This window comes from Sinohyriopsis cumingii, chromosome 12, assembly GCF_028554795.1.
Source record: "Sinohyriopsis cumingii isolate HCF-2022 chromosome 12, ASM2855479v2, whole genome shotgun sequence".
NCBI lineage: Eukaryota > Metazoa > Mollusca > Bivalvia > Unionida > Unionidae > Sinohyriopsis > Sinohyriopsis cumingii.
Genome location: NC_142972.1, coordinates 98,607,782 through 98,632,977, shown reverse-complemented (window position 1 = coordinate 98,632,977; position 25,196 = coordinate 98,607,782). Strand labels below are relative to the sequence as shown.

Genomic DNA, 25,196 nt, shown 5'->3' with positions numbered 1-25,196 from the left:
AAAATGGCTGATTCCCAGTATGGTTCATCATTAGATGATGATTTCGTTCAGCACATACCAGCTGATCATGATGAAGAAGTCAGTTTATTTTTAAAGTTAGGAAGTATATCAAATTATTAAAGCTGGGAAAGTGTTAATGGAGATACCAGTGAGTGATTTTGGACCCAAGATGGTGTTAAATACAAGTCTGATGTACATGCTGGATGGACAAAAACAGCTGGCATACTGGTCATCCCCACATTTCAGTGGTATTTGGAAATTAAATGTAGAAAAGGCAGACAAACAAGCCAAATTAAAATACAAATAATTTAAAAGGAGTGTGCAAGTGCAATTTTTTATATAATCACATCTGCAGAATCATGTGCTACAAAACCATATACCCCTAGCATAAAGGTTAAGATAAATCTCATAAATAAGAATTACAAATGAAATTAAGAAGTAAAGCTGTTTATTTAATCAAAGTATTTATGTTGAACAAGTAGACTGTCATTAATGGACTTTAAATCATAATAGAACATTATGGAAATGTAAGTCTGACATAGTAGCATACATGCCAACCATTATGCTTTTGTCATAATCATTACAATTTTTTTCACCAATTTAAATCTTTTGCTTGACTGTATATGGATTACACTTTTTTGCCTCATTAAAAACTAAAATAAAAAATAAAGCATTAAAAAGTTGTTTTTGTCATTTGTATTACCGTATTTACCATATATGTTGGGACACTGTATTCGTTGGGACACCATAAATTAATTTTAATTGTAATTTTTTGTGCACTGTATGTTCTGGAACACATCGCTTTTTTTCGAGTTGTAAGTTGTGGGACACCTTTTAAATCATTCAAAAATTACATGTCAGAAATTGCACTCAAACTGAAATTTTATTTTGAAAAATATAAAACTATGTACTTGAGATAAAACTCTATAATCCACTGCAGCAGCATCTCATCAACACAACCCTTCTCCTGCACATACGATCTATTCTTTTGGTACATGAATATATTTTTAGCTTTCTCATACCGTGAAAAAAATGTTAGAAACAACACACCACCTGAAGTGGAAACTGCAAGGACAAAAGTCAGATATTTTCAAATCTGCACTAGTCTTGCTAATTCTCACACTTTTGATGCCCATCATATCATCAGTCCATCCAGGAATGTGATCAAAGTACACTAGAGTTTCATCCATGTTAATGATCATATTGTCAGCAAAATGATCTGTTTCTCTTCTGGCTTTCACAAATTCATCACATGATTTTATTTTCTCCAAATCTTCTGGATGATGCTGGGTCATCGATGTTCGCACACGAAGCACTGTATTGTAAACTTTAAAAACTGTTCCATTGTTTTACTTTATTTTAAAAAATGTCGTGAATACTGGTGAAAGAAACCAAAGTTAGCTTCCATATCTCGCCCGTCTTTGTTTTTTGAAGCTCAATTTAAAAAGTCCATACACTTAAAAGAATCCAAGTCGGCTTCTGAGGTCAGCTTGCTTTGCAGTAAAATAACCTTTGTATTGGTATCCTTAAAAAAAAATTCGGCTTCCGAGTCCAAAGTCTGCTTCTGACGTCGGCTTGCTTTGTAATAAAAATAACCTTTATCTCTGATGTGCTGTCAGTAAGTTCAAAGTAGAAGTTTACTGTTGGCTGCCAGCTGTGTTTATTTACCACCAGGACTTATGTGTGCTTGGCATTTTTTGTAATAATTATTACAAAGGTGCACTGATGTCTGCGGATAAATAGTAATGATACTTTTGTAACCCGTGCCGGCGAAAAGATTGTCACTTGCACTCAAGTGTATGTGTTTTTAAATAATGATTTTTATTTGCGAGATACTGTCATACAGTAAACCTGGATATAATTTATTCTTGGCTATTTTGAACCAAACACAGTGCCATGCGTGAATGGCAGTTGTCTTCAATATATCTGTTGATTATTTCCCTCTTGTTTGCAAAATCATATGCTTCTCTTCTGGCCTTCACGAATTCATCACATGATCTTATTTTCTCCAAATATTCTGGGTGACGCTGGGTCTTCGACATAGGTGCACAAAGCACTATATTGCATCACTTCAAAATTTGTTCCATTGTTTCAATTAATTTTCAAAATTCCTGTGAATACAGTTGAAAAGGAACCCAAGTTTGCTTCCATATCTCGGCCATCTTTGTATATTCAAAAGAAAGAAAAAAATTTGGCTCACTTCACAGAATCCAGTCAGCTTCCAATGTCGGCTTGCTTTGCAATAAAATAACCTTTGTATTGATATTCTTTACCACAAAAAAAGGTAACCAAAGTCGGCTTCTGAGATCAGCTTGCTTTGTAATAAAAATCACTTTTTGTCTTTGATGTCCTGTCAGTAAGTTCAAAGAAGGAGTTAACAGCTTGCTGCCAGTCGTGTTTATTCACCACCATGGCTTTTATGTTCTATGTGTTTGGCATCTGTGGTTACAGTTAATACAAAGGATCATTGACGTCTCTGGGTAAATAGTAAGGATAATTTTGTAACCCGAGCAGGTGAAAAGATTGTCAATTACACTTAAGTGAATGTGTTTTCAAATGATCATTTTTATTTGCGACATACTATCATACAGGAGACTTGGATATAATTCAATCTTGATTATTTTGCACCTAACACCGTGTCATGCATGAATGGCGTCTTCAAGATATCGGCTGACTATTTCCCTCTTGTTTGCGATTTTGTTGGCTCCAGTTTTCAGTTGGATAACATGTTCAAACCTTGGAGCACAATCACACACAATTGTTTCTCAATGTTCATGTGAACAACGTGGTGTGTGGTATTGGACATAATTGATACACACTACAATATGGAATCCTACGCTTATGCGGTAAATATGGTATTATCTTTAGTTACACTCATACAAATTTGAGAATATTCTTAAAAAGGTGACTGCTGCATAAGAATAGCACAAGAGACTTTCCTTATTTGCTATTTATAGCAACTGTAAATGACCCATTTGCAAGAAAACAGATGGATTTCTTCAAAAGGGAACTTTGCATAACAGATTCATTTAACCCTTTACCTCATGCAAGCGCCTTTGGACGTCTCTACTCCATTCGCATGGAAGCACCTTTAGATGCCTCTACTCCATTCGCATGGAAGCACCTTTTGACACCTTTACTCCATTAACATGGAAGCACCTTTTGACGCCTGCTGTAAACATCTGCCATTTTTATCAGGTTTTCATAGGCGCCACCTTTGGGGAAAACCCCCATTAGATACTTCTTCATTCATTGCTGTAAATGGCCATTACATCAGATCACGTGGTGTTATTTATGCTCTGGACGAAATCTGCAATTTAAAGTAACTGGGTCATATTCTCCACTCTCCAAAATGGAGGTCGCAGATTTCGTTCAGTACTTTTCATGATTAGAATCACAACTATGAAAGCTTCAATAACTTAGGTAAAGGCTCTGATATTGATGTAGGTAGCAATTAATTTTTATAAATTATTAAATTCAGATGACTTATTGATGTAGATGCAGACAAAGAACTTGTAAATTTCGAGTATCAGAAATGGCAGCTATGGTTGGTCATTCTCTCAAGATTTTAAAGCACATACAAAAAATGCAACGTGAAAATTAATTGTACAGCTATAACAATCAGACTTTACTCAAATTTTTCCATATAAAAATAGATGTGTATCAAAAATGTAAAATGGTTATAATTGCTTTAACCTTTTACCTCATGCAAGAGCCTTTGCACGCCTCTACTCCATTCGCATGGAAGCACAGGGATGGTCCTGGCTTTTAAAAAGCTGTTGCCAAAAAATCGCCAACCTCAATATTTTGTCGCCAATTTTCAAAAAGTGTCGCCAAAACAAGTAGTTTACATTTTTCCAAGTGTTAATTTAGTCTATTAATGTAACAGGCAATGAAAATTACAAAAGATGGGTTAGTTAATACTTTAATTACAACAAGCATTAACAAAATGTTACAAACTGTTACATGAAGATCTGTCGCGATTTTAGAGTTGCCCACTTGTTGAATGCAGTTTCAAAGTCTAATTTTTCACATCTGTACATGCTGATTCTCATTAAATTCTCGAGAGATGAGATGCAGAGCTTATTTCTGATGTCAGTTTTTATGAGGTTCATCTTACTGAATCCACGTTCAGTCTACAGTGCTGACAGGTGACACCAGTTGTCTCTCAGCAGCCCCCCCCCCCCCCCCGGCTAGCATCCCAAAGCTTGCAGTGAATTGCTTCCTAAATCCCAAGAATGATCACTGAATCCGGTATAAATTTTCTTGACAAGCAAAATAGGATCTCCATTCCCACGAATGAAACTTACACGAGTCAACACCTGGCAATATTGGACCGTATATATAAGCATAAATTCACACCCAATTTAGGGATTCTTTCACTCCTGTATTTTGAGAAATAAATAATTATTATTAATTATGCAAAACTGTTTGTGTTTTTTTTTTTGCTATTTCTTGTTGCGGAGTTTAAGTCTCTGCAGCCGTAACACGGAATTGATGGCAAAAGGAAAAGATCAATGAGTAAAATGCTGCACTGGCGACAGATATAATTGTGATTGAGATTTTTTCCATTTGCTTTGTATTTATACACAGTCGGTACTTCAAAGGTTATAAGTTTTCTATGAAGGTTTAGCGAAACTATTGTATTGGTATATGTATAAAAAAAAAACACAGAAGGATTAGCCATACAATTTAATTGTATCTGTTCTATTCGCGTCTTCAGAAGTCGGTCAGTTGTAGGTATAGTGTGGTAGCATGATTGACTTTATCACAGCATACAGTACTCAGCCCGGATGTCAGCATAAGCAGATTATGATGTAACAATGCACTGTAAAGATGGGGTTGTCAATACAAACAAAGGATCGTTTGTGTAACAGATTGATTCCAATGCATTGCTTAGTCAGGTTTGTGGCTTCCTTTCGTTCTCGCTTTTAATTTATCCAGTCCAAATCCATGATTGTATGTACAAATTAAATAACCAAAAAATATGTCGCCAAAAAAATCGCCAGATGGGATATTTTTGTCGCCAATAAGGAAAAAAAATCGCAATTTGCGACATTGGCGAAGCCCAGGACGATCCCTGAAGCACCTTTTGACGTCTCTATTCCATTTGCATGGAAGCACCTTTTGACGTCTGCTGTTTTAAGCTGGTTTTTGTAGCGCCACCTTTGGGGAAAACCCCCTATTAAATGCTACATTCATTTCTGTGAATGACAATTACGTCAGATCATGTGGTCACTGTTTATGCTCTGGTCAGTATCTACTATTTAAAGTAACTGGTTCGTAATCTACACTCTCCAAAATGGAGGTCGCATATTTCATTCAGTACTTACTAAGTTTTCACGAATAGAATCACAACTATGAAAGCTTCAGTAACTTAGGTAAAGGCTCTGATATTGATGTAGGCAGCAATTAGTTTTTATAAATTATTAAATTCAGATGACTTAGTGATGTAGACGCGGACAAAAAACTTGTAAATTTTTCGAGTATGAGAAATGGCAGCTACGGTTGGTCGCACAGTCTCACTGACTTGATGGTGAATGAGTTCTCCCAAGATTTTAAAGTCCATAAATAATTCTTCCATGAAAAATAATTACACAGCTATAACAATTGGACTTTACTCTTAAATTTTTCCACATAATAGATGTGTTACAAAAATGTAAAATGGTTAAAATTGCTGTTAAACGTAACATACACTGCTTAACAGTTAACAGGCAGGCCTATGTGTATGGAGTCAAATAGGTAACAGGTGTTCTATTTATAGCACACTGCACTGGGTAAACTTTGCTTCATGTGTATCGGAGGCCTCAAAAGCCATACACACTATGAGGTAAAGGGTTAATTGATAAGCTAGCTAGTTAGTGAACCAGTCAATACTTTAAAAAAATGGCATCAGATGGTTAAGTGAAACGCTTTCCAGTGTGAGTTTTAGATGTTATATGGTGGAAAATGTTAGAGCAAATGGATCTTTTCAAACTTTAAAACATGTCCGATCAGAAAAAGGACAAATCAGCATCACTTTACAGACTTTAAAGAAGAATATGAGAGTAGTGCAATACAGCACTCTGAGCACCTGACCATGATACTTGAAAAATTCCAGTTGACAATCAATCACTAAAAGTTACACATGTAGACAGTCAAAGTAAGTAGAACTAGAATACAAACACAAAATATCCTGAAAAATTGTTTATAGTCAATAAATAATTTATAGTATATTTTGTTTGTATTCTGGTTCTAATTCAAAGGGATTTTGCCCTTTTTGACAAGAAGTTTGACCAGTTGTACAACCAGGTTAGTAGTAAAAATGTATCTTTTTCATATGTGCTTTAATTCTGGCATGTAATATATAAATTACCAAATGACAGATTTTTGCTACTTATAATAGCAATAATTATGCATATACCTTCGGGGTGTGGGGGTGAAATGTATTTAGTAGTCAGTAGAGTGCTAATTCAAGAAAGTTAGACTTTGGCAGAGCTTATGTTAGTGAAAAAAACCTATTTTGGAAGAAGTATTCAAAAGACAATACCTGTGAACTATGGAAAATTGTACATAACAGCCATAAAGAACAGTTTTCATACTGGTTCCAGTTAGCAAACTATGCATGTGCCCCTTCAGACAGCAGTCTGTGAAAGGGGGTTCTTAGTACAGAACAACATTCATACATAGAAAAGGAACAGATTAAGTTCCAAAGCAATCAACAGATTAATGCTTATACATCTAGAGGCAACATCTTCTAAAGATTTTGAGTTTGGTAGGGGTCTTTGAGAGTGGAGTTGGAAAAAGAGAGATGGACATTGAAGTGTTAGGTATACAGTGACATAAGTATTACCTATTTAAATTAGTTTTAATATCATTAATACCATACCTGTTGCTCTTACTAACCTGTTGCTTCCCATATAAAAATTTTGCCATGTGTCCCATGCCTCCCATATGACATTCATGATGTCACAGTCTGGTTCCCAATAATATAAAAAAAACAACTCATAAACTGTTTGGCAACATTATCATGAGGAAATTATATTCTTGCATTGATGGAAGAGTCTAAAAATAAGCTATTCGTTTCCACCACAAGTTAGTGAAAGCATTCTTTAAAATATTTTAGTGAAAAGTTTCACTGCTGTGCTTGCGTTATATTCTTCGTAATATCAGCCTGAAGCCACAAGTAAATCGGTTAACTGGCAGATGGGTAATAATGGTGGACATCACGGTATCTAGGCCGTAATTCTTCATTAGACTGGCCATATTCGTAATTCCTTGGGCACATACATCAAAGACAATACTGAATTTATCAGGAATGTAATATAAACATTCTGTGATTGAATATTTAGCTATTTACAAGATTTTACTGTCCAAAATATATTAGACAAATCAGAGTTGGAGAATTCAATGTGCTATACAAGGTCAAGGTTGTTTTCATACATCACTTATTTTGTGATAGTAAAATAAAGCAAATCAGGTCTAACCAATAAGCAGCAATATTACAAGTACATACTAATTATTAAAACCTATAATTTGCAATCATTTTTTTAAAATGAAATTAAAACATTTGTAGTCATATTAAAAAGTCCGTTTCTACAAATAGATGCACCCACATGCCATGCATGGCACCATTTCACTCTTGGTCATAGTGTGATTCATTGGAAATGGGGATCTAATTCATTCAAGGATGGAATTTAATACTTCAGTTCATTGTCGCAGGTAAGGTGATGTTTTGTTGACAACAATAAAATGAAACATCAACGTTTTGAGGTTATTGTAAATTTGTACCTTAGTGTGTTACTAATTACAGACTCTTCACGTGCAGTTAAATTGCTTTCACAAAAACATTTTTTCTCAAGTTGTTCATTCCTTCTTGGGCATTTTAAAGGTTATTACAAACATATTCTAAAGTGTGTTCTTGTTATTTGTCATTAATGATGTGGTTACATATAGGTATATCTATCAAGTCATATATGTGTATATAAAAATAAAAATGCCTAATGATTGAATATAAATAACAGCTATTTAGGAAATCTCTTGTTTTCAGACTTTCATATTGAGGAAAAATACCCAAACATGATAAGAACAAAAACTTTCTACAGTTGTATTGGAGCACATCATAAATGCTTTGATGAAACAGGCTGTGACATTCTAAACTGTAGAGATGGATGTTACAAATGACACTTCATCTCTTTTTTCCATGCTTGGTGCAGTATTTTAAAGATCACCGTGACTAGAAAGGCAGACATCTCAGGCAAACTGATGTCTGTCCAGTTTGGATCACTGGTTTCATGATTGAGCTGGTAGCCTCGGGACAATGAGATTTGTCTCAGGCTGACCAAATTCTAGGCCAATTTAAATACATGTACCTGTAGCATATAAACAACTAAACAGCTAAGTGCTACTGGCAACAGTGAATATCATATTGAATTGTTTAGTTTCTTTGTTGACAATGGAATATAGATTGAACTTGGACTTCCATTTTTGTACATGTTATTTGTGTTTTATAATGGGATATGACTAATACATACATTTTCTAACATGCTATCGAAGCTCGAAATTCATGGATTTTTCATATACATGTACAGTACTTAACACATTATGGATTGTACTACACAAATTTAAGTTGTCAATATACAAGAATAGTTTTATCTTCATTTAATCTTGATTTCCATTGCTTATTTTCTCTGTTTAGATCCTACTCTCTTTGGACAGGTTACCTCTTACAAATTTCACTTCAGTGCAAAATTTGATAATTTTTTTTATCAGCCACCTCAGCCACCTCCACCCAAATACTTATCTTGAACCCCAGCTTATGTTGACAGTATTACCTTGGTACTTAGGATGTTGAGATAATCTGGTAGTACTGTGCATACTTAATATGCATTGGCTGTTTAACTGTCAATCACTCTGACCTCTCCCAATTAACACATTAACCCCTAGCGACAAGTTAAGGTGGCAGGAGGTAGTAGCCTACTGCCGAGCTCTGTAGCGTCATGGTCATGCATGATACACTAAAGTGGGTGGTATTATAGAAAGGTAGACAGATCTAGCTCTACAATGATACCAAATAATCTGGAATATCTAGTTGCACTACAAAGTACAGATAAAAAAAACTCATTTTTGGACCCAATTTTTTTCTACCCAAAATTCGCCCGTGGTTGGAATCCGATTTTGTGTCTGGATTTTAGACTTTTTGGTCTCACATCTAAAGCAAACTGGTATGAACTGCAAACAGACAGATGAACCTTTGCAAAAAGTAGGATAAGATGGCATTTGGAATAAAGAGTGGTCTCGATACAAAAATAATGGCTCCGTTTAGCAGAAAGGAAAAAAAGAACTCCAACTTTTATCCTTCTGTTTCTAATACAACTAGGCGGTATGTTATTCAAAGATCACCTGGGATTTGGTGTTTTCAGATCTATTCAGAAATAGCTTTCAAAATGTGTTTCCTACTCGATTTTCAGGTGAAAATGACTAAAACATCCAGGGGTTAATGTGTTAAGAATGTAAAGGTATCTTGATATACTGGTAAATTGCAGTACAAAAATGACCAATACGATCCATCAGGATATGAGTATAGAAATACCAGTATACTTGTGTGTTTTTTCTTTGCCTACATTAGACAGTCAAGAACTAACTTGGAGCACACCACTGTCTTCTTTTAGGTTTAGCATCATTACCAAAATGGTAGCTTCTAAATATTAGCTTGTGATGAACACAAGAGCAAGAGTTCTATTTAGGAAATTTTTTTTCCTAAAAATAGTTTGGCACCAGTATGTTTGACAAAACGTGCTGTGTGTAATATGTGCAAAAGCAAAATCAGACATGCAGATGGTATGACAATCGTCTCTACTCGTTTACAGCATAACCAGTCCTTTCCATCACTACTGTGCAACAAAGTATGACAATACCTTGTACAGCAGCCGAAGGTTTCAGTAAAAACATACCAAACATTTCAGGTTGGCAACCAGCTATTGTGGGTATGCTAGTTGCACAGACGAAAGTACAAATCTTTATCACCAACAGTGACACCTGTCACTATTGCTATTGCCAACTTCATCATTCATGATTTGCATCCATATAATTTTGTGTCAAATATGTTTGTGTTAAATATGGCATCGGTGCTTGATCCACAATATGTTGTACCATTTGGACAAGTTTTCTCTGAGAAAACTATAAGAGATATTTTTTTTTAAGTCAAAGAGGATGTAAAATGCTGCTTGTCCCTAGCATCTAAAGTTGCAAACAGCTGATAATTGGAACAAGTGAGTCATATGTTACTGTTTCTAAATTTGGTTCTTCTGTAAAAAAAATTGTATAGCTGTCTGTTAAGCAGTTAGTCTCTAAGATTGAAACCAACAAAGGTTTGGAATCATTGATGTTACTAATTTGCTATATTATTCATTTTTCAAATCAAAGGAAGACATTTTTCAGTATGATCATGTATGATTACATGTATTTTTACTTATTATTTGTTCCTGTCATGAAAGCACTGCAATATATGAACCTTTTAATCACTTTAGTTTCTTAACCAAAATACCTCTCTGATGAGGCAAGATAATGTAATTCTTTTGCAGATTTTTTGTTTCCTGCTGGAAGAAGTTTTCACTCATATTGATATTTTTTTATTTATTTTCTAAATCATTGATGTAATTATTATATTTAGTGGGTGTTTTTGTGAAATAAAAGCAACAGGTTTTTATTTTCTTGTTCAGATTTTATTACATGCAAGGAAATTGCTCATTACAGTACAGAATAATAAAAATTAACATATAATCAAAAATGTTGCCAATGACCAATATATATTGATATCTATCACAATACAAATATGCTGCATTGCAATTCTAATACTTTTTTTCCACGCAATACTCATACCTGCTCCCAATTTCTCTGGTGGAGGTACACATGTGCCAGCAAAGTGCTGGTGTTGAGTTGCTTGGTATTTACTGCTCCACTGCAGCACTTAAATTTATTGTGAACATGAATTGGTTAGCTGTCCCACCACATTTGGTGAATTAACCAAAGATATTTGGATCTATATTGTGTTTTAAAATTTAGCTACCAGCTTGATTCTCTGTTGCAAAGCAGAATTCATCTATAGTCTCTGTTCCTTCTGATTTCAGATTCAGAACAGGATTATAAACTACAGCGCCTTGTTAAAGTTCTGAATGAGAATTACAAAACGAGTGAGAGCACTGCAGATCAGGAACAGGTTGTAAGCTGTTCTCAACAGGAGAGAGTTGACCACAATCCAACTGGCATTGTTGCTGATGATAACAAGGATACAGAGGTAATATATCAGCGGGCTCTTCAGCAGAATATTGGCCAGAATCTTTCATCTACGGCTAGTCTTCAAGAAGAACCACCTTCCATGGTAGATCAGAGTAATTGCACCCAGTCTGAAAATAACATGATGCCTGGAAGAGAGCCTGGAGAAAGTAATGCCACTGAAAGTCATAAGACAGATCCATTGAGGGAAATGTTAAAATTGTTGAAAGAAAATCCAGACAAAACAAAGCAGGATGTAAGAAAGTATGCACGTTTAACAATCTGGGACTTTGCAGGGCAGTATGCCTTTTACACAACACACCAGATGTTCCTGACAAGACGTGCCATTTACCTGTTAGTTTCAGATGTCAGTGGACAAATTACTGATATTGTAGAAGATGAGTGTTACTTTGACGCTGAGGGGAAAGTGAAATGCAAAGGTCATGGTACGTGCTGAGCTTCATCTCATCTGTAAATTCACTTATCTTGTATTTGACACAGATAAAAGATATTTTTCAATATACAAAAAATAATCACTTTCGTTTGTACAGCTGTAAACATTCCTTGGTTAAGATTGTAAGAACTCTGTTATATTCAGAATATTGAGAGGACTAAAGAATTGATTCCCTATGGCTGGTCTTGAAAAATTAATATAATAACCATATATTTGTCAGTTGCAACATAAAAGCATTTAAAGGAGATAAAACATGACATGCCAAGAAAGAAATGATTGATAGAACTAATTATTAATTGCACCACAAAAGGTGTCATTTTTGACTCCATATTTGATGCTTCTTTAATGATAGTAATATTCTTCTATGATTAAGTAAATTCCTCATGAACTAATTAGTTCTTCATATTATTTTCATTCAGAAATAAGGACTTCAGGATTTTCCCCAACAATAGTATTTTTATGTCACTCCACTGTTTTTCAGTTGTAACTGCTAACAATCAGCTGACTTACTGCTTAAAAATGTGCAATACCTACTTAACAGTCATTTCCTGTAAAGTCAGTTATTGTTGCAAGTACCTGTCTTAACTTAATTTGAGTTTAGGCTTTTCATAATTTATTTTAAACTGTGCAGATAAGCAGTAAGGCCTCTATTTGTCTTGTATTTTGTGGCTATAGAGCCTTTAAATAAACTGGGAAAACAAAATGACCAGACAAGCTTAGACAGTGACACCTTGATTGATTGCCTGACAAACAGAAAACAATACATACATTTGAATCTTAGGTAAGCTTTTTTGGCAACACCTATATTGATTGCCTGCTAAAGAAATAATTTTTAAACTTGACTTAGTGACTTTTGCATTTTACTTCATTAAGATGTTTATTTGGCAGTTAAAAGGACAAATTAAAGACTAACTGATATATGAGATATATCAAAACTCTCAGGATCGACATCTGATTGAGCAGAGTTTGTGGTCACATTCTTTGATCTACTGGGAATGTCTGGCAAAAGCAGGAATTTCAGATTCTTTAGTTTTAAGTCATTTCATTCTGATACACATTCAATTAAGTCTGTCAAAAACTAAGTATTGTTTTAGTAAATATTTTGTCAGCCAGTAGATGTACATTATTCTGTCAATGCTTTGAATGTTTATGATATATTTTGTTTCTTGACTTTTTTTAGAGCTAGTTGAGAGCTGGATGAATTCCTTACATTCGTGTGCACCACCTGACACAGAAAACTTGAATTCTGCACATTCCCCTACAACATCTTACACAGTCATCCCACCACCTGTGATTTTAGTGGGGACACATGTTGATCAAATTTCACAGGTATTTAATTTGGTCAATAACACATATCTACTGAATGTACAAACTGCAAATAATTGAGAGTGAGGAATGTGACAATCATTCCATTCCCATGGCTAGTGATTGTCACAAATCATTAAAACCTGCAGCTATAATTAGAGGAAGCTTTCAGAATTGTTCAGATTGTTTAATATGAATCCATGCAAGTTTTTGAAGTAATCAAGTTGAAGAATAAATATTAATGTTTCTTAATTAAAGCCGTAGCCTAAATCTATGCAAGGTTTCGAAGTTAAATAGTAGACTAATAAATATGGATATCTACACATACACTAGTAAGCCATAATGACCCCACCCTATGATAGAGCTCATACATAACTAGAGTAACATCACTGGCTTGCCAATGCAAACCCACATACATTTTGCTACTCCCTCTAAACTACTTGGAGGCAATTACCTTGATTGCCTTGAAACTTCACATACATACTCATCTTATGGTCTAGATGGAATTAGATGAAAAGGATGCCACTCATATATCCAGTATGGCTACCATAATAACCATCCTGAAAGTATTGCTATTAATATTATATCTTAGTGGATGGTCGTAGCATGGGGTGTTCATTCAAGGACTTTATTTAACGCCTTGTTGGCCCTGACTGAAATTGGCAGCATTCAGTTTCCAATATAGCCATGACAGCATTTGTCATAAATATGTTGTTATTGCTACTTTGTTATGGCTGGGATGGTCATTTCAGCATTGGGTTTTCACTGAAAGACTTTTTATGATTTATGGTTGGTCCCAGGTGAAACTGTGCCAATCTAAGGCCTTGTTATCAATATTTTTTATGGGATGGTAAGATCATTGTGGGTTTTACTAGAAGATTTCTTAGAATGTCTAGTTGGCACTAAATGTAAATGATCTTTGTCTGATATCCAATTTGGCCTCAATAGCAGCCATTTTGAAATCTTAGTATCATTACTCATACTGAATGGATGGTCTTATCAACATGTGATTTTGTTAAAAGACTTATTATGATATCTAGCTGATCCTAAAAAAATAGTGCTGATCTAATATCCAATATGGCTGCCATGGTATCTATCATGCAAATCATGTTATCACAACTCTGCTTGACTAGAAACTGATGTTAGCATGGGTGTGGCTGTTGCAAGACTTCTTGGTTGATCTAGTTAGTCTCAAAGTAAAATGGTGCTTATCTGATGTCCAATATAGCTATCACAGCAGTGTTCTTGTAAATCCTGTTAGTGCTGTGTCTCCTGAATTGTGGTTCTTGTTGTTGTTTAAGGTTTAATGCCATTTTCCAGTGCATGATTAGTTATATAGGGTGGCCACTATAATGGTATGTACATGGTGGCCAGTGTAATTTGTGGAGGAAGAACTACCAACTCATGGAAAGCTACTGGCAAGCTTTTTATGTGTCTACTCCCCTCAAAATTATTTGCTATATCAACATAGGGTTTTTAACAATATACTTTTTATGATTCCTTGATGGTCCTACATGAAAAGGTGACTGTTGTATGGAGTATGGCTTCCACAATGACTACCTTAAAAAATCTTTACGTCAGTGCTCCCAGTTAATGGATGTTTATTATGACATGACATTTTCACTAAAAGATTGTTAGTAGGATTGTTAATAAAAACTACTTTGTAGCAAATAAAAATGGTGCCAAGCTAATTTGTGTACCACATCAGCTGACACATCTTGTCATCAATGAAGATTTTCAGAGATGATTTCAACACTAAGTGGTGAAGTATAGGAAATAGTCTTGTCTTGAATTTGTACATAGTCATTCTTTATGTCTAGTACACTGCCATTTTGTTTGAGGGACTCTTGTTATCAAAGTAAAGGTCACTGATCAATTTTCTTTAGGCCCTTTTTTGCACAGTGCAAAGTCTGGTATACAGCTTGACTTCTTTGAGACCTTGGCAGAAAATGAAAGCAATGTTTCAGTTTTCAGCAGTGTTACAGCCCTTAAGTGACAGACCAACTTATTTGCATTCCCTTAATTATGATTGAATTTCAAATAAATTGCATAGCTAATATTGACCTGCCAACATTTCCTTCTGTGCCTTAATTCCTTTGTAGGACTTGTAGCAATCTTTCTGTGTTTTAGCTCGCTTGATATGCAACTATGCAACGCGATGTTGATGAATTGGAGTTTGCAGTGCTTAGTCTGCATCATCATTTAACAGAGATGTGACAATTGATATTTGGACCATCCCATTGTTTGTTTTTCATTCAGCAATTATCTAAATTATTATTAATGAATTTCAAGTCAGGGAATATCAGTTACTAAATATTGTAATATTTTGTATCAGAGAAAATCAGTCATTAGGTGCAGTGAAGAATATAAACACTCCCATAGAATGCAAGCAGGAAAACAGCCAACATTGTCCATCAGCCAAGAGTCTATACAAACATCTACTGAAAGGCTACAAAGAAAAAGAAGAGCAACGGATCAGGTCTTCTCTAGTTCCATTCAGAAAGGTATGCAGAATAGTTTTAAATGTATCATCAGACAGGTACACTGGTGATAACATCATTGTCAGTATGTGCCATAGGTGTTATAATTGGGATAAGGGGTGTACATTACTGATAACATTACTGTTATGTGTATTGGTTAGAGAGGTTGGTATATGTGGGTAGATTACTCAGAATAAGATGGGTACACTGGTGATAACATACTTGTGCAGTGACTGGACTAACCGGCATAGGATTTTGACATCATTTGTAACGTGTTATGGGTAGACAACTTGACATAAGACTGGTATACTGGTGATACTGTGCTGGTCAGAATGTGTCATGAGTAGACTAATTTGTGTAGGAAGTTTACAGAGTAACAACATTGTGAGCATACACCACAGATAGTCTAGTTTGCATATTTATACAGATATACTGGTGATAACATTATTGTGAACTAGCACCATGTATAGACTACTTTGCATATTAAATCAGATACATTGGTGATAACATTGTGAACATGGGTAGACTAATCAGCTAACTATATTTCTGCTATGCAGTTATCCTCAACTTTATATGAAGAATATTGTCATAATCACTGTCCATCCATTTAGCTATAACTCCATGTCATCCTAAATTCTTCTTGGCATGAGTCCATCTATGGGTGATGATGGTGTAACTCCAGAGAAAGTTGTTGTTTCACCATTTTTCTGGCTCTCTTTTAAGCGTGCTTTATATTCCTGTCATCCTCAGCTTATTAAATGACCTGTCTGACATCTAGGCGCCAGGTGGAATGGTCGTTAGCACAGCTCTCCCAGTCATTGACATTGATGTTGGCTGTCTTCATGCCCTTCTTGCAAACATCTTTGTAGTGCTGACATGGCCATCCAGTCAGTCATGCGCCTTCTGCTAACTCACTGTATAACATGTCTCTGGGAATGCGGCCTGGGTCCATACTCTTGACATGGCTGAGCCTGTGAAGGCGCCTCTCGTTGAAAATGGAGAACATGCTGTTGAGTTTCCTCTCGTGTCTCGCATAAGTGGTCCATGTTTCACTGCTGTAGAGAAGTATGCCGAGCACACCAGCTTGGTAGACGTGCAATTTGGTCTTCTCAGTTAGGTTGGGGTTGTTCCAGACCCTCTGGTTCAGTCTGGCCATCAGTGCTGCTTTCTTGGCAATCCTGCTTTTCACCTCAGAATCAATGGAGAGTGAGCTGGAGATGGTGGACCTGAGGTATGTGAAGTTCTCAATAACTTCCAAGTTGTACCCATCGATGGTGACAGAGGGAGGGGAGTCTGTGTCCTATGCCATGATATTCGTTTTCTTCAAACTGATCGTCAGTCCAAATTCCTTACAGGCGTGAGAGAGGTGCCATACTAGATTAGTGCAAATTCACCAAATTTAGCATATGTTCTGTTGTTTGTCCGTCGAGTTGACGAGGACCACTCTAGTCATCCGAGGTTGGAGGGGCTGGTTCTGTTTTGTGTGTGCACAGTGGCTGATGAGGCCAATCCTTGCACGGAATGTTCGTTTGCACAAGAGACAAGGCATGAGTGGGACATATCCAGGTGGGTTGATAGGACATGCTTTTCTGGCTTGCCTCTTCAGCTCTGCAGCTGCTGCCCTGCTAGATTCACATAACTTGGTGCCTTTGTGCACGGAGGAAGGCCAAGTAACTCGATCGCTTGCTGTTTGCTTCCAGGAATCAGGGTGGATGTTTTACGTTTTCAATTCAGCTTTCTAACTGTCTTTGAAGTGTTTCTTTTGACCTCCTTGGGATCGCTTTCCTTGCTGTAGCTCGCCATAGGAGAGTCTCTTAAGCAGCCGGTGGTCTAGGACTGCATCAGGATGGTGTGAATGCTAGGGAGACCTGCTTGGGTGAATACCTCTGTCTGGAATCTTTTCCTGCCATTTGATGTTGAGGATTTTCCTGAGACTTGTGGTGCGAAAGTGGTTCAGCTTCCTGGCGTGTCGTTGGTACACCATCCACGTTTTGCATGCCTAAAGTAGTGTGGGGAGCACATCTGCCCTGTAGACCTTTAGTTTGGTATGGATGCTAATGCCTCTTCTATTCCAGACTTTGGCATAGAGTCTGCCAAAAGTTGCACTGGCTCTGGCAATGTGGAGGTTCACCTCGTTGTCAATAGTCACACTGTTTGACAGTGTGCTACCAAGGTAGGTGAAGTGGTTCACTATGTTGAGTTTTTGGCCATTGATGGTGATGTTGGGCTCAACATAGGGCTTTCCAGAGGCTGGCTGATGCCGGACTTCAGTCTTCTTGGTGCTGATGGTGTGACCGAAGCTTGTGCTGGAGCTGCAAAACCTGTCAATGCTATGTTGCATGTCGTTTTCTGAGCCAGCGTTGAAGGCGCAGTCATCAGCAAATAAGAATTCCCTGATGGTGTCTGTCATAACCTTGGTTTTTGCTTGAAGCCTCCTGTGGTTGAACAGTTTTCCATCTTTATGGTACCTCTTTATGCTACCTGATGTTGACTCCAACAACACCATCTCTGAAAGCTTTAGTCAGCATGGTGGAGAACAATATATTGAACAGTGTCGGTGCCAGAACACAGACCTGCTTGAATCCATTGGTTACTGGGAATGGCTCAGATGTCTCTCCATTGTCCTGGACTCATGCCTGCATGCCATCGTGGAAATGTTGCACCATGGATATAAATTTTCTCAGTCATCCATACTTGGCCATTACCTTCCACAAGCCTTCTCCGCTGATAGTATCAATGGCCTTTGTCAAAACGACATAGCTGGAAAAAAGGTCAGCATTTTGCTCTTGAAATTTTTCATGTATCTGCCTCGCAGCAAACACCATGCTTATGGTCATACGTTCTTTCCGGAATCCACGGTGGCTTTCTGGCAGGAGTTCCTGCTCAATGTGCTTAGTGAGGCAGTTCAGTAGGATTCTGGCGAGTATCTTTTCTGCAGTTGAGAGCTGGGATATACCCTGTTGGTTGTTGCAGGACTGGTGGTTCCCTTTGCACTCATACATGTGGTTTATGGAAGGATCTTTGAATTCCTGGGCGATCGTCTCTTGCTGCCACATCAGCAAAAACAGATGGTGGAGCCTTTCTGTAAGAACTGCACCCCCTTTCTTGCAGACTTAAGATGGTTTGAAATCTGAACCAGGGACTTTGCCACTGGAGAGAAGACGTATCGCTTTATCTGTCTTGAGCAAAGTTGCAGGGCCATCCAGTCTTTGAAAATGGGTATTTGGGGGAGACAACTGATGGCTTCATCGTTGATGGATGAAAGGCAATTCAGGACGCTGTCAAAGTGTTCAGCCCATCATTGAAGAATCTTCTCTTTGTCAGCAATTAGTGTGTTCCCGTCTGCACTGAGAAGGGGGGATGATGCAGATGATCCATGCACCTCATTCTTGCAAGGTCTTCATGTCATGCTTGTCAGCATAGCACTGGATCTCATCAACTTTGTTTTTCAGCCATGTGTCTCATATCTGATGGAGTTTCTCCTGTACAGGTCTGCATATATTGCTGTACACATCTTTCCTGGAGGTGTACATTGGGTTTTTTAGGTAGGGTTGATGGAGGCAATGTTTCTCATCCAGCAACTACTTGATCTTGTCGCAGTTCTCATCAAACCAGTCTTGGTGCTTTCTGGTTTCTTCCAGGGCATCCATGATATACTGTTTGGTACTGGTGCATTTCAGCTTGCAGATGTTTAGTTGTTTAGGAGCCTTCTTTCCCTGTGGGCGTCTTTTGGGCTGAATGCGAATGTTGAGCTTTGTGATGATGAGGCGGTGGTATGTCCAGCAGATGGCAACATACAAGGACTTGGACACACACAATCCTGCCTGTCCCTTTTGCTGACAGTGATGTAGTTGATGAGATGCCAGTGCTTATAGTGAGGGTGCATCCATGATGTTCAGTTACAGGTAGGGAGGTGGAAGACTATATATGGGATCAGTAGTTCATACTCAGTGCAAGTCTGGAGCAAAAGGAGACCCTTGCTGATACAATGACCCACTCCATGCTTTCCTAGCTCTCCGTCCCAGGCAACGTGATCACAGCCTATTCTTGCAATGAAGTCACCAAGAATGACATGCTTATATGCCATTGGAATGTCAGCAATGACGGAGTGAAGATCCTCATAGAACTTGACTTCCACTCCATCGAGGTTGTTCATGGTTGGAGTGTAGCAACTGATGATGGTAAGGTATTTTCTTCAAGACAAGAGGGGGGTTTCATGGTCATGAGTATATCGTTTACTCCTTTGTGAGGTCTGGCCAATTTGCCAATTAGTGCTGTCTTCTCTGCACTGCAGACACTAGTTTTATGGTTCTGTTCACATTTCTCGGCCACTTGAAAAGAAAGTGTATCAGGGGCTCCTTTCACAGAGTTCGCCTTCTCTTGCAAGCTGGTTCTTGCTCAAGGCAGCAATGTCCACATTGTATCTGGCGAGTTCCGTTCCTATTAGGGTGGTTCTCTTCTGGGGTCTTTCTGCATTGTCTCTGTCCAATAAGGTGTGCACATTCCATGTGCCAAGCGTCTTTTTTTTTGACCGCGGAGGAGGGTCTCTACCGGCCATGATAAGCTGGCTAGGGAGGTTAAGAGCAGGCAGTTTTAGGGCACCTTTTCTAGCCCCTTCCTCATGCAATGGAGGTGAATAGTGCATTCCTGCAGAGGGCTTCTCAGTCATGCAAGGGGCTGCCCGACTCCACTGCTGATCCTTGTCAGTGGTGAACGACCCTAATGGCCTGAGCCACCTGCATGCAGGTTGGCGGATATGGCTGCCAGTGTACCCACACCTGCTGCTTCATCACTTGCCTGTTGCCACATGACTTGACTGGGTGATGAAGTGGGATGGGTGGGTGACAAGAGTGACTTGAGTGGTGACTTTGTTTTAAGTGAGAGTTGCAGAGTTCACCGACCTCACTCTCTTGCCCAAAACCATCAGAGTCCAGCAGCATGACAAATTTGAGGTGGCCAGAGATGGCGTTGAGTGCAGTGGATGATCAGGATGTCCAGCATGTCTTGTTGATTTCTTAGCGCTCCATGGAGCTATGCTGGGAATTGCCTTTCTGCCCATTGACCAGATGGTGGTTCCTCCATGGAGGCTGCCAAATCCAGTCGTCACTTGCTATGTAGACAAATTCTAACTCACCGAGGGTTTAAGACTCGTCATCTACCCTCAGCTTGGTTTAGCCGGCCAGTCGAGGCCATTTTCCGGCATGTGGCTGCTGTACATGCCACAGCTTCTTGGAGCCACAGTTGAGAACTGAGTGCCAAGTGGGGACCAAAGTTGGGTGAGTTACCCCAGAAGGAGGATGACTGCTTCCCCCAACCAGAGGTGCTACCCCTCCCTGAACACCCTATACACCCCTGTGTATCTGCAAGAGAAGTACAGTTGTTCCCCTTTTGTAAGGTCACCCCATCAACAGCAGGAAAGTAGCCTTATAAAGTTTTGTAATAGCTACATTTGAAGCATGAAAGGCATGCATGATTAAATATTTAATATGTTAGTTTAATAAAGATGCAAATACGTCTACATGTATTGTGGAATCAAATGTGATAAAACTAACAATCCTGCATAGCCATCAATCTTGGTACAAAAAAACAGCTTGTCAGTATAATCTGTTTGCAAACAGTAGAATGACATTTAGTGTTTTAGATTTTAATTGCTTATTTTGGTTAAAGCCTGCTATATCCCATGATTTTATGAAGCTTTACCCTCATGTGAGTATTATTTTTGTGTGTGGTGTGACTAAAATTTGGGCAATAAATGTATTCTAACTCTAGCATAACTGATTTTAAAAAGTTTTTTTGTGCTGTGACACTGTTAATATAGATTATAAAAGCAATGTAACAGCTTCAGCAGGTGCAGATATTTCCACCTGCCAGCAGTGGTGTCTTTTTTGAAAACACTCAGTCGATCAGATTTATGTTAAGGTAGTGTGATCATGGCAACCTTTGACAGTAGGATTGGAAGATGGGAAATCTGGGTTTCCTATGACACTTCCCACCCACTTTTGGTATATGGACATTTATGTTGAGGGGTGTAGTCATTGTCAATTGCCTATTGCAAAGTTGGAATTTTCTGCCGCCATGCATGGCAGCATATGGTACCAGCTTACCAGTGGGCCTAGCAAACTTAAATGATATCAGATTGAGTCATATCTGCTTGAAATCAAAAGGAAAAAGGTCTGTTTTATGAGAAATTGTGAATATTGTAACTGCTGTCAGATGTGACTAAACTACAGCAACGATAGGAATTGACCATGTACTCGCCATTTCCATTGCTAGTCACATGACTGCACAAATCTCACTACCCTAGGTCACCACAACACGAGGATGGCTTTGAATCTGACCCCTCACCACAACATTAATGTCCAGATATTAAAAATGGGATGGGACGGGTCAAAGTAAACTATGACTAGACAAGTGTTACCATTTCTTACAGATAGAGTAATAGGTAAAATTTTACGTTCTTTAAAATGTTGAATCCTGGAGCAAAACATTGGTGCTAAATTATTATGCTGTGTAACATGTAGCTTGAAATGCCAGTGTCAGTTTTTACACAGGTCACTGGGGAAATGGAAGATGTGTTGTCCTTTGTGTTTTATAATGTAACCCCGATTTAGCATAATTTGCTCTAGAACAAACTCAGATATAGCATGATTGAGGCATGGCTGCCAAAAATTGTATATTTGTTCATTCATCAAAAAATAAATGTTCTTTTTCCCAAGTATGAACACCAGTGTGTTAAAGCGAATTATCTTCTTTGAAAGAAACAGTGTTTGAACTCAAGATATAACATGATCATAGCATGGTTCTTGAGATTAAACAATCAAGTAATTTCTTGAAGAAGCAAGTTTTGTGCCAAAATAAACATGAGCTTTATTTAATAATTTTGTAAGATGTGATGCATTCTTGGAAGAAAAAAAACTGTCTTATGATTTCATCTTTCAAGATATGAACAAATGTTCAGAGTTTCTACATTTTGTTAATATTCATTTGTGTTAGTAGTTGGTCACAGACCTTTCATCTAAGCTTAGTTTTGAATGCAGTCAGCTCATTAAGAATCTGATTTGTGTGTGTGTGTTTTGGATTTTTAAGGTAGCTTTAACAATTTTTCAGTCTTATCACTACGATGTCTGCAGTGTAGCAGTTTATAGTGATGTTTAGCACTGGGGCATCATGCCACAGACATGTAGCATGATGTTCTACTCAAGTCACATTATCCTGACACCAGGCCGACCAGTCCTAATACTGCCCTCTTAATGCTGAGCGCCAAGTGAGGCAGCTGTTAGTACCATTTTTAAGTCTTTGGTAGACTCGGTCAGGGATTGAATCCATGACCTCCTGCATCTGAGGTGGATGCTCTAACCACTAGGCCAATGGAGCTGTTAATCTTATTATTATTGAACAATGAACAGTAAAAGCCATTGGTCGGCCTGGTGTATGGATAATGTGACTGGGTATTTTCAGCATATAGAAATACAATTTTGCATCAAAACAGTTTGTTTATTACATATGTCTGTATCAGATGTTGTGGGAGTCATGAAATTTTGTATTTGAAAAATGCACATTATCTAAGCTAGAAGGTTCTTTAATTCCATCAATGGTCATACATGAACCTTGAAATATAAATTTCTTTCCTGTAGAAAATGTGGAAAAGACCTGGAATTATTTTTGAAAAAAGCGTTGGAACCATGACAAGTCCATGAACTGTTCATAGCTTTGTACATGTATATTCAGCCTCATGACCTGGTCATTACTGTTTAAGGACTAAATATGTGGTTCACGTTTGAGTGTAATTTCATTGTTATCTGTTTTGTTGCTTGCTTTTTTATAAATTGAAATGGCAGTTATCTGGAATTTAATAGTCGGTACCTCAGGGGATTACTTTTCATGTTTAAATTAGGATAAATGTTCACCTCAACAAGGCCTCATCAACACAATGCACAAGTTTGTTCAGATTTCTTTGAACAAAATAAAAGTATTGAACTGCCTTTTCTAAATAAAAAACCGTACAGTTTTCTATGCAGTGTGACTATGTTAATATTAACTAACATTTGATATCTGTTAATTATCTTAATTAGACTAGGAAATGTGCATAATCGTCATACCTGGTATAATGGTGTCGATAAATTGGTGACTATTGCTATCTCTCTTTCCCCACCCCCTCTGTCTCTTTCTGTCACTGTCACTATCTCTCTGTCTCTGTCTCCCTGTGGACCACTAAAGAGCATTCTTGCAGGAGGCATACACAGTAAACCACTCTGATGTGATAGAGACCACGTTCACTCCATGGTAGTCATCTGCAATGACTCAACAAGAAAGTGTGGTATGCATAGCAGTTCTTTGCAAGCTGCTGCAGCAGCTCCATTAGAATGTATGGATTGATTGTGGATGTTTGTTTTTCTTCACCCTTTCCACTCTCATTCCAACACACCGCAGTGCTTGTGGTTCCTAAAAATAGTGTGAGTCGTTCTGTATTTATATGTCAGGTCAATCTCTAATATACATTTCTGTCATCTGGGTCTGCCTGCATAAGTCCAACACATGCCCATCCTTGTCCAGCATTTTAATGGAAAATACAGAGGTGCCATGACGTAATTGCCAGCAGATCATCTGGCTCGACATTTGTGGAAAACCTGAACAATATAAGACCCTGAGAGGCTATGCTTGCAAAATGTCCACTTTGTGATGGCCACTGATGTCATCACAAGACTGATAAACATGAATCATTGAGGTAACGCTGACAATGTCAGGCACAATATATTATCAAGACACTCAAGATTCCATGTGAAAGACTTACTAGTTCAGAGGACTTGCATTAATATAATCAGGTCAGTGGGAATTTTTATAAATCTTGGCCATGTGATGTCAGTCATATACAGTGCAGATTTAACTGAAATGACACAGCTTGAAGTTGGCATTTGTTTTAGAGTTTATACTAATCATTAATAAACTTGTTCATTAAATCTCCTCGTTTCATGTCATTTGTGACAGTCAAATTTTACAACCTCAGCCACCAAAAACACAAATAAATTGTTTGAGAGATCTTAAGTGTGTGGGATTCCTGCATGGTGATTATTATAGAGAAAGTCACATCAAAAATTGTGGTAAGGATTCAATCATTCAGGAGGGGCCCCCTCGTAGCCAAGTGGTCTAATTTTCTTGCCTTTGCCGATCAATGCCATCTTACCTCTGTTTCAGTGGATTCAAATCCCCAGACTAGGCCAAAGTGGATATATGAGGAAGCTGCATGTAGCTTCTCATGGGTTGGAGTTCTTACCAGGGTTTCTCCTCAATCATTGAGGCAATGTGCATGACAGCAATGATTCTGTGTAAAACATCTATATAGCTCAACAATCATGAAAACCATTCCACTTGCATGTGATTGTACAAAATGTTCTCTTTCTGTTGCAGTCATTGCTTTGATGGTTTTTGCAGCTTGCTTCACTTTATCTGTGGTTTACACAGTCTTGGCTACAATTTCTTTTCTTGGTTTGGTCAGTTTTGCAGGCATTCATTTGATGTCCATGGTGAGGTCTTCCTATGTGGTATTCTGCGACTGTAACATGTATTTGATATGCTTACATGTGTGAAGAAGTTCCAGTGGATTACAAGCAGCATTTTGGCATCAATCAGCAGCCTTTGTTATAGCATCACTTGTGGATTTTATTACTCTATATATATATATATATATATATATATATATATATATA

General features: G+C 37.7%; 2 protein-coding genes across 2 annotated transcripts in view; one reads left to right on the top strand and one right to left on the bottom strand.

The window, feature by feature from the left end:
- The window catches only part of LOC149787065 (uncharacterized), a 38,886-nt gene extending 22,817 nt beyond the window's left edge, over positions 1-16,069 (top strand). The window contains exons 4-7 of the mRNA XM_089976036.1: positions 11,109-11,699; positions 12,888-13,036; positions 15,348-15,516; positions 16,050-16,069. Of these exons, the coding sequence (XP_089832162.1) occupies positions 11,109-11,699; positions 12,888-13,036; positions 15,348-15,516; positions 16,050-16,069 (929 nt within the window). The remainder of the gene's footprint in view (positions 1-11,108; positions 11,700-12,887; positions 13,037-15,347; positions 15,517-16,049) is intronic.
- Positions 16,070-17,491: 1,422 nt separating this feature from the next.
- On the bottom strand, positions 17,492-17,998 carry LOC149787064 (uncharacterized). The gene has a single exon (XM_089976034.1). The coding sequence runs from the start codon at positions 17,996-17,998 to the stop codon at positions 17,492-17,494; it is 507 nt and encodes a 168-aa protein (XP_089832160.1).
- Positions 17,999-25,196: the final 7,198 nt, after the last annotated feature.

Excerpts from the sequence above, each read along its gene's own strand:
- LOC149787064 (XM_089976034.1), bottom strand. The coding sequence starts at position 17,998 with ATGGTGTTGTTGGAGTCAACATCAGGTAGCATAAAGAGGTACCATAAA.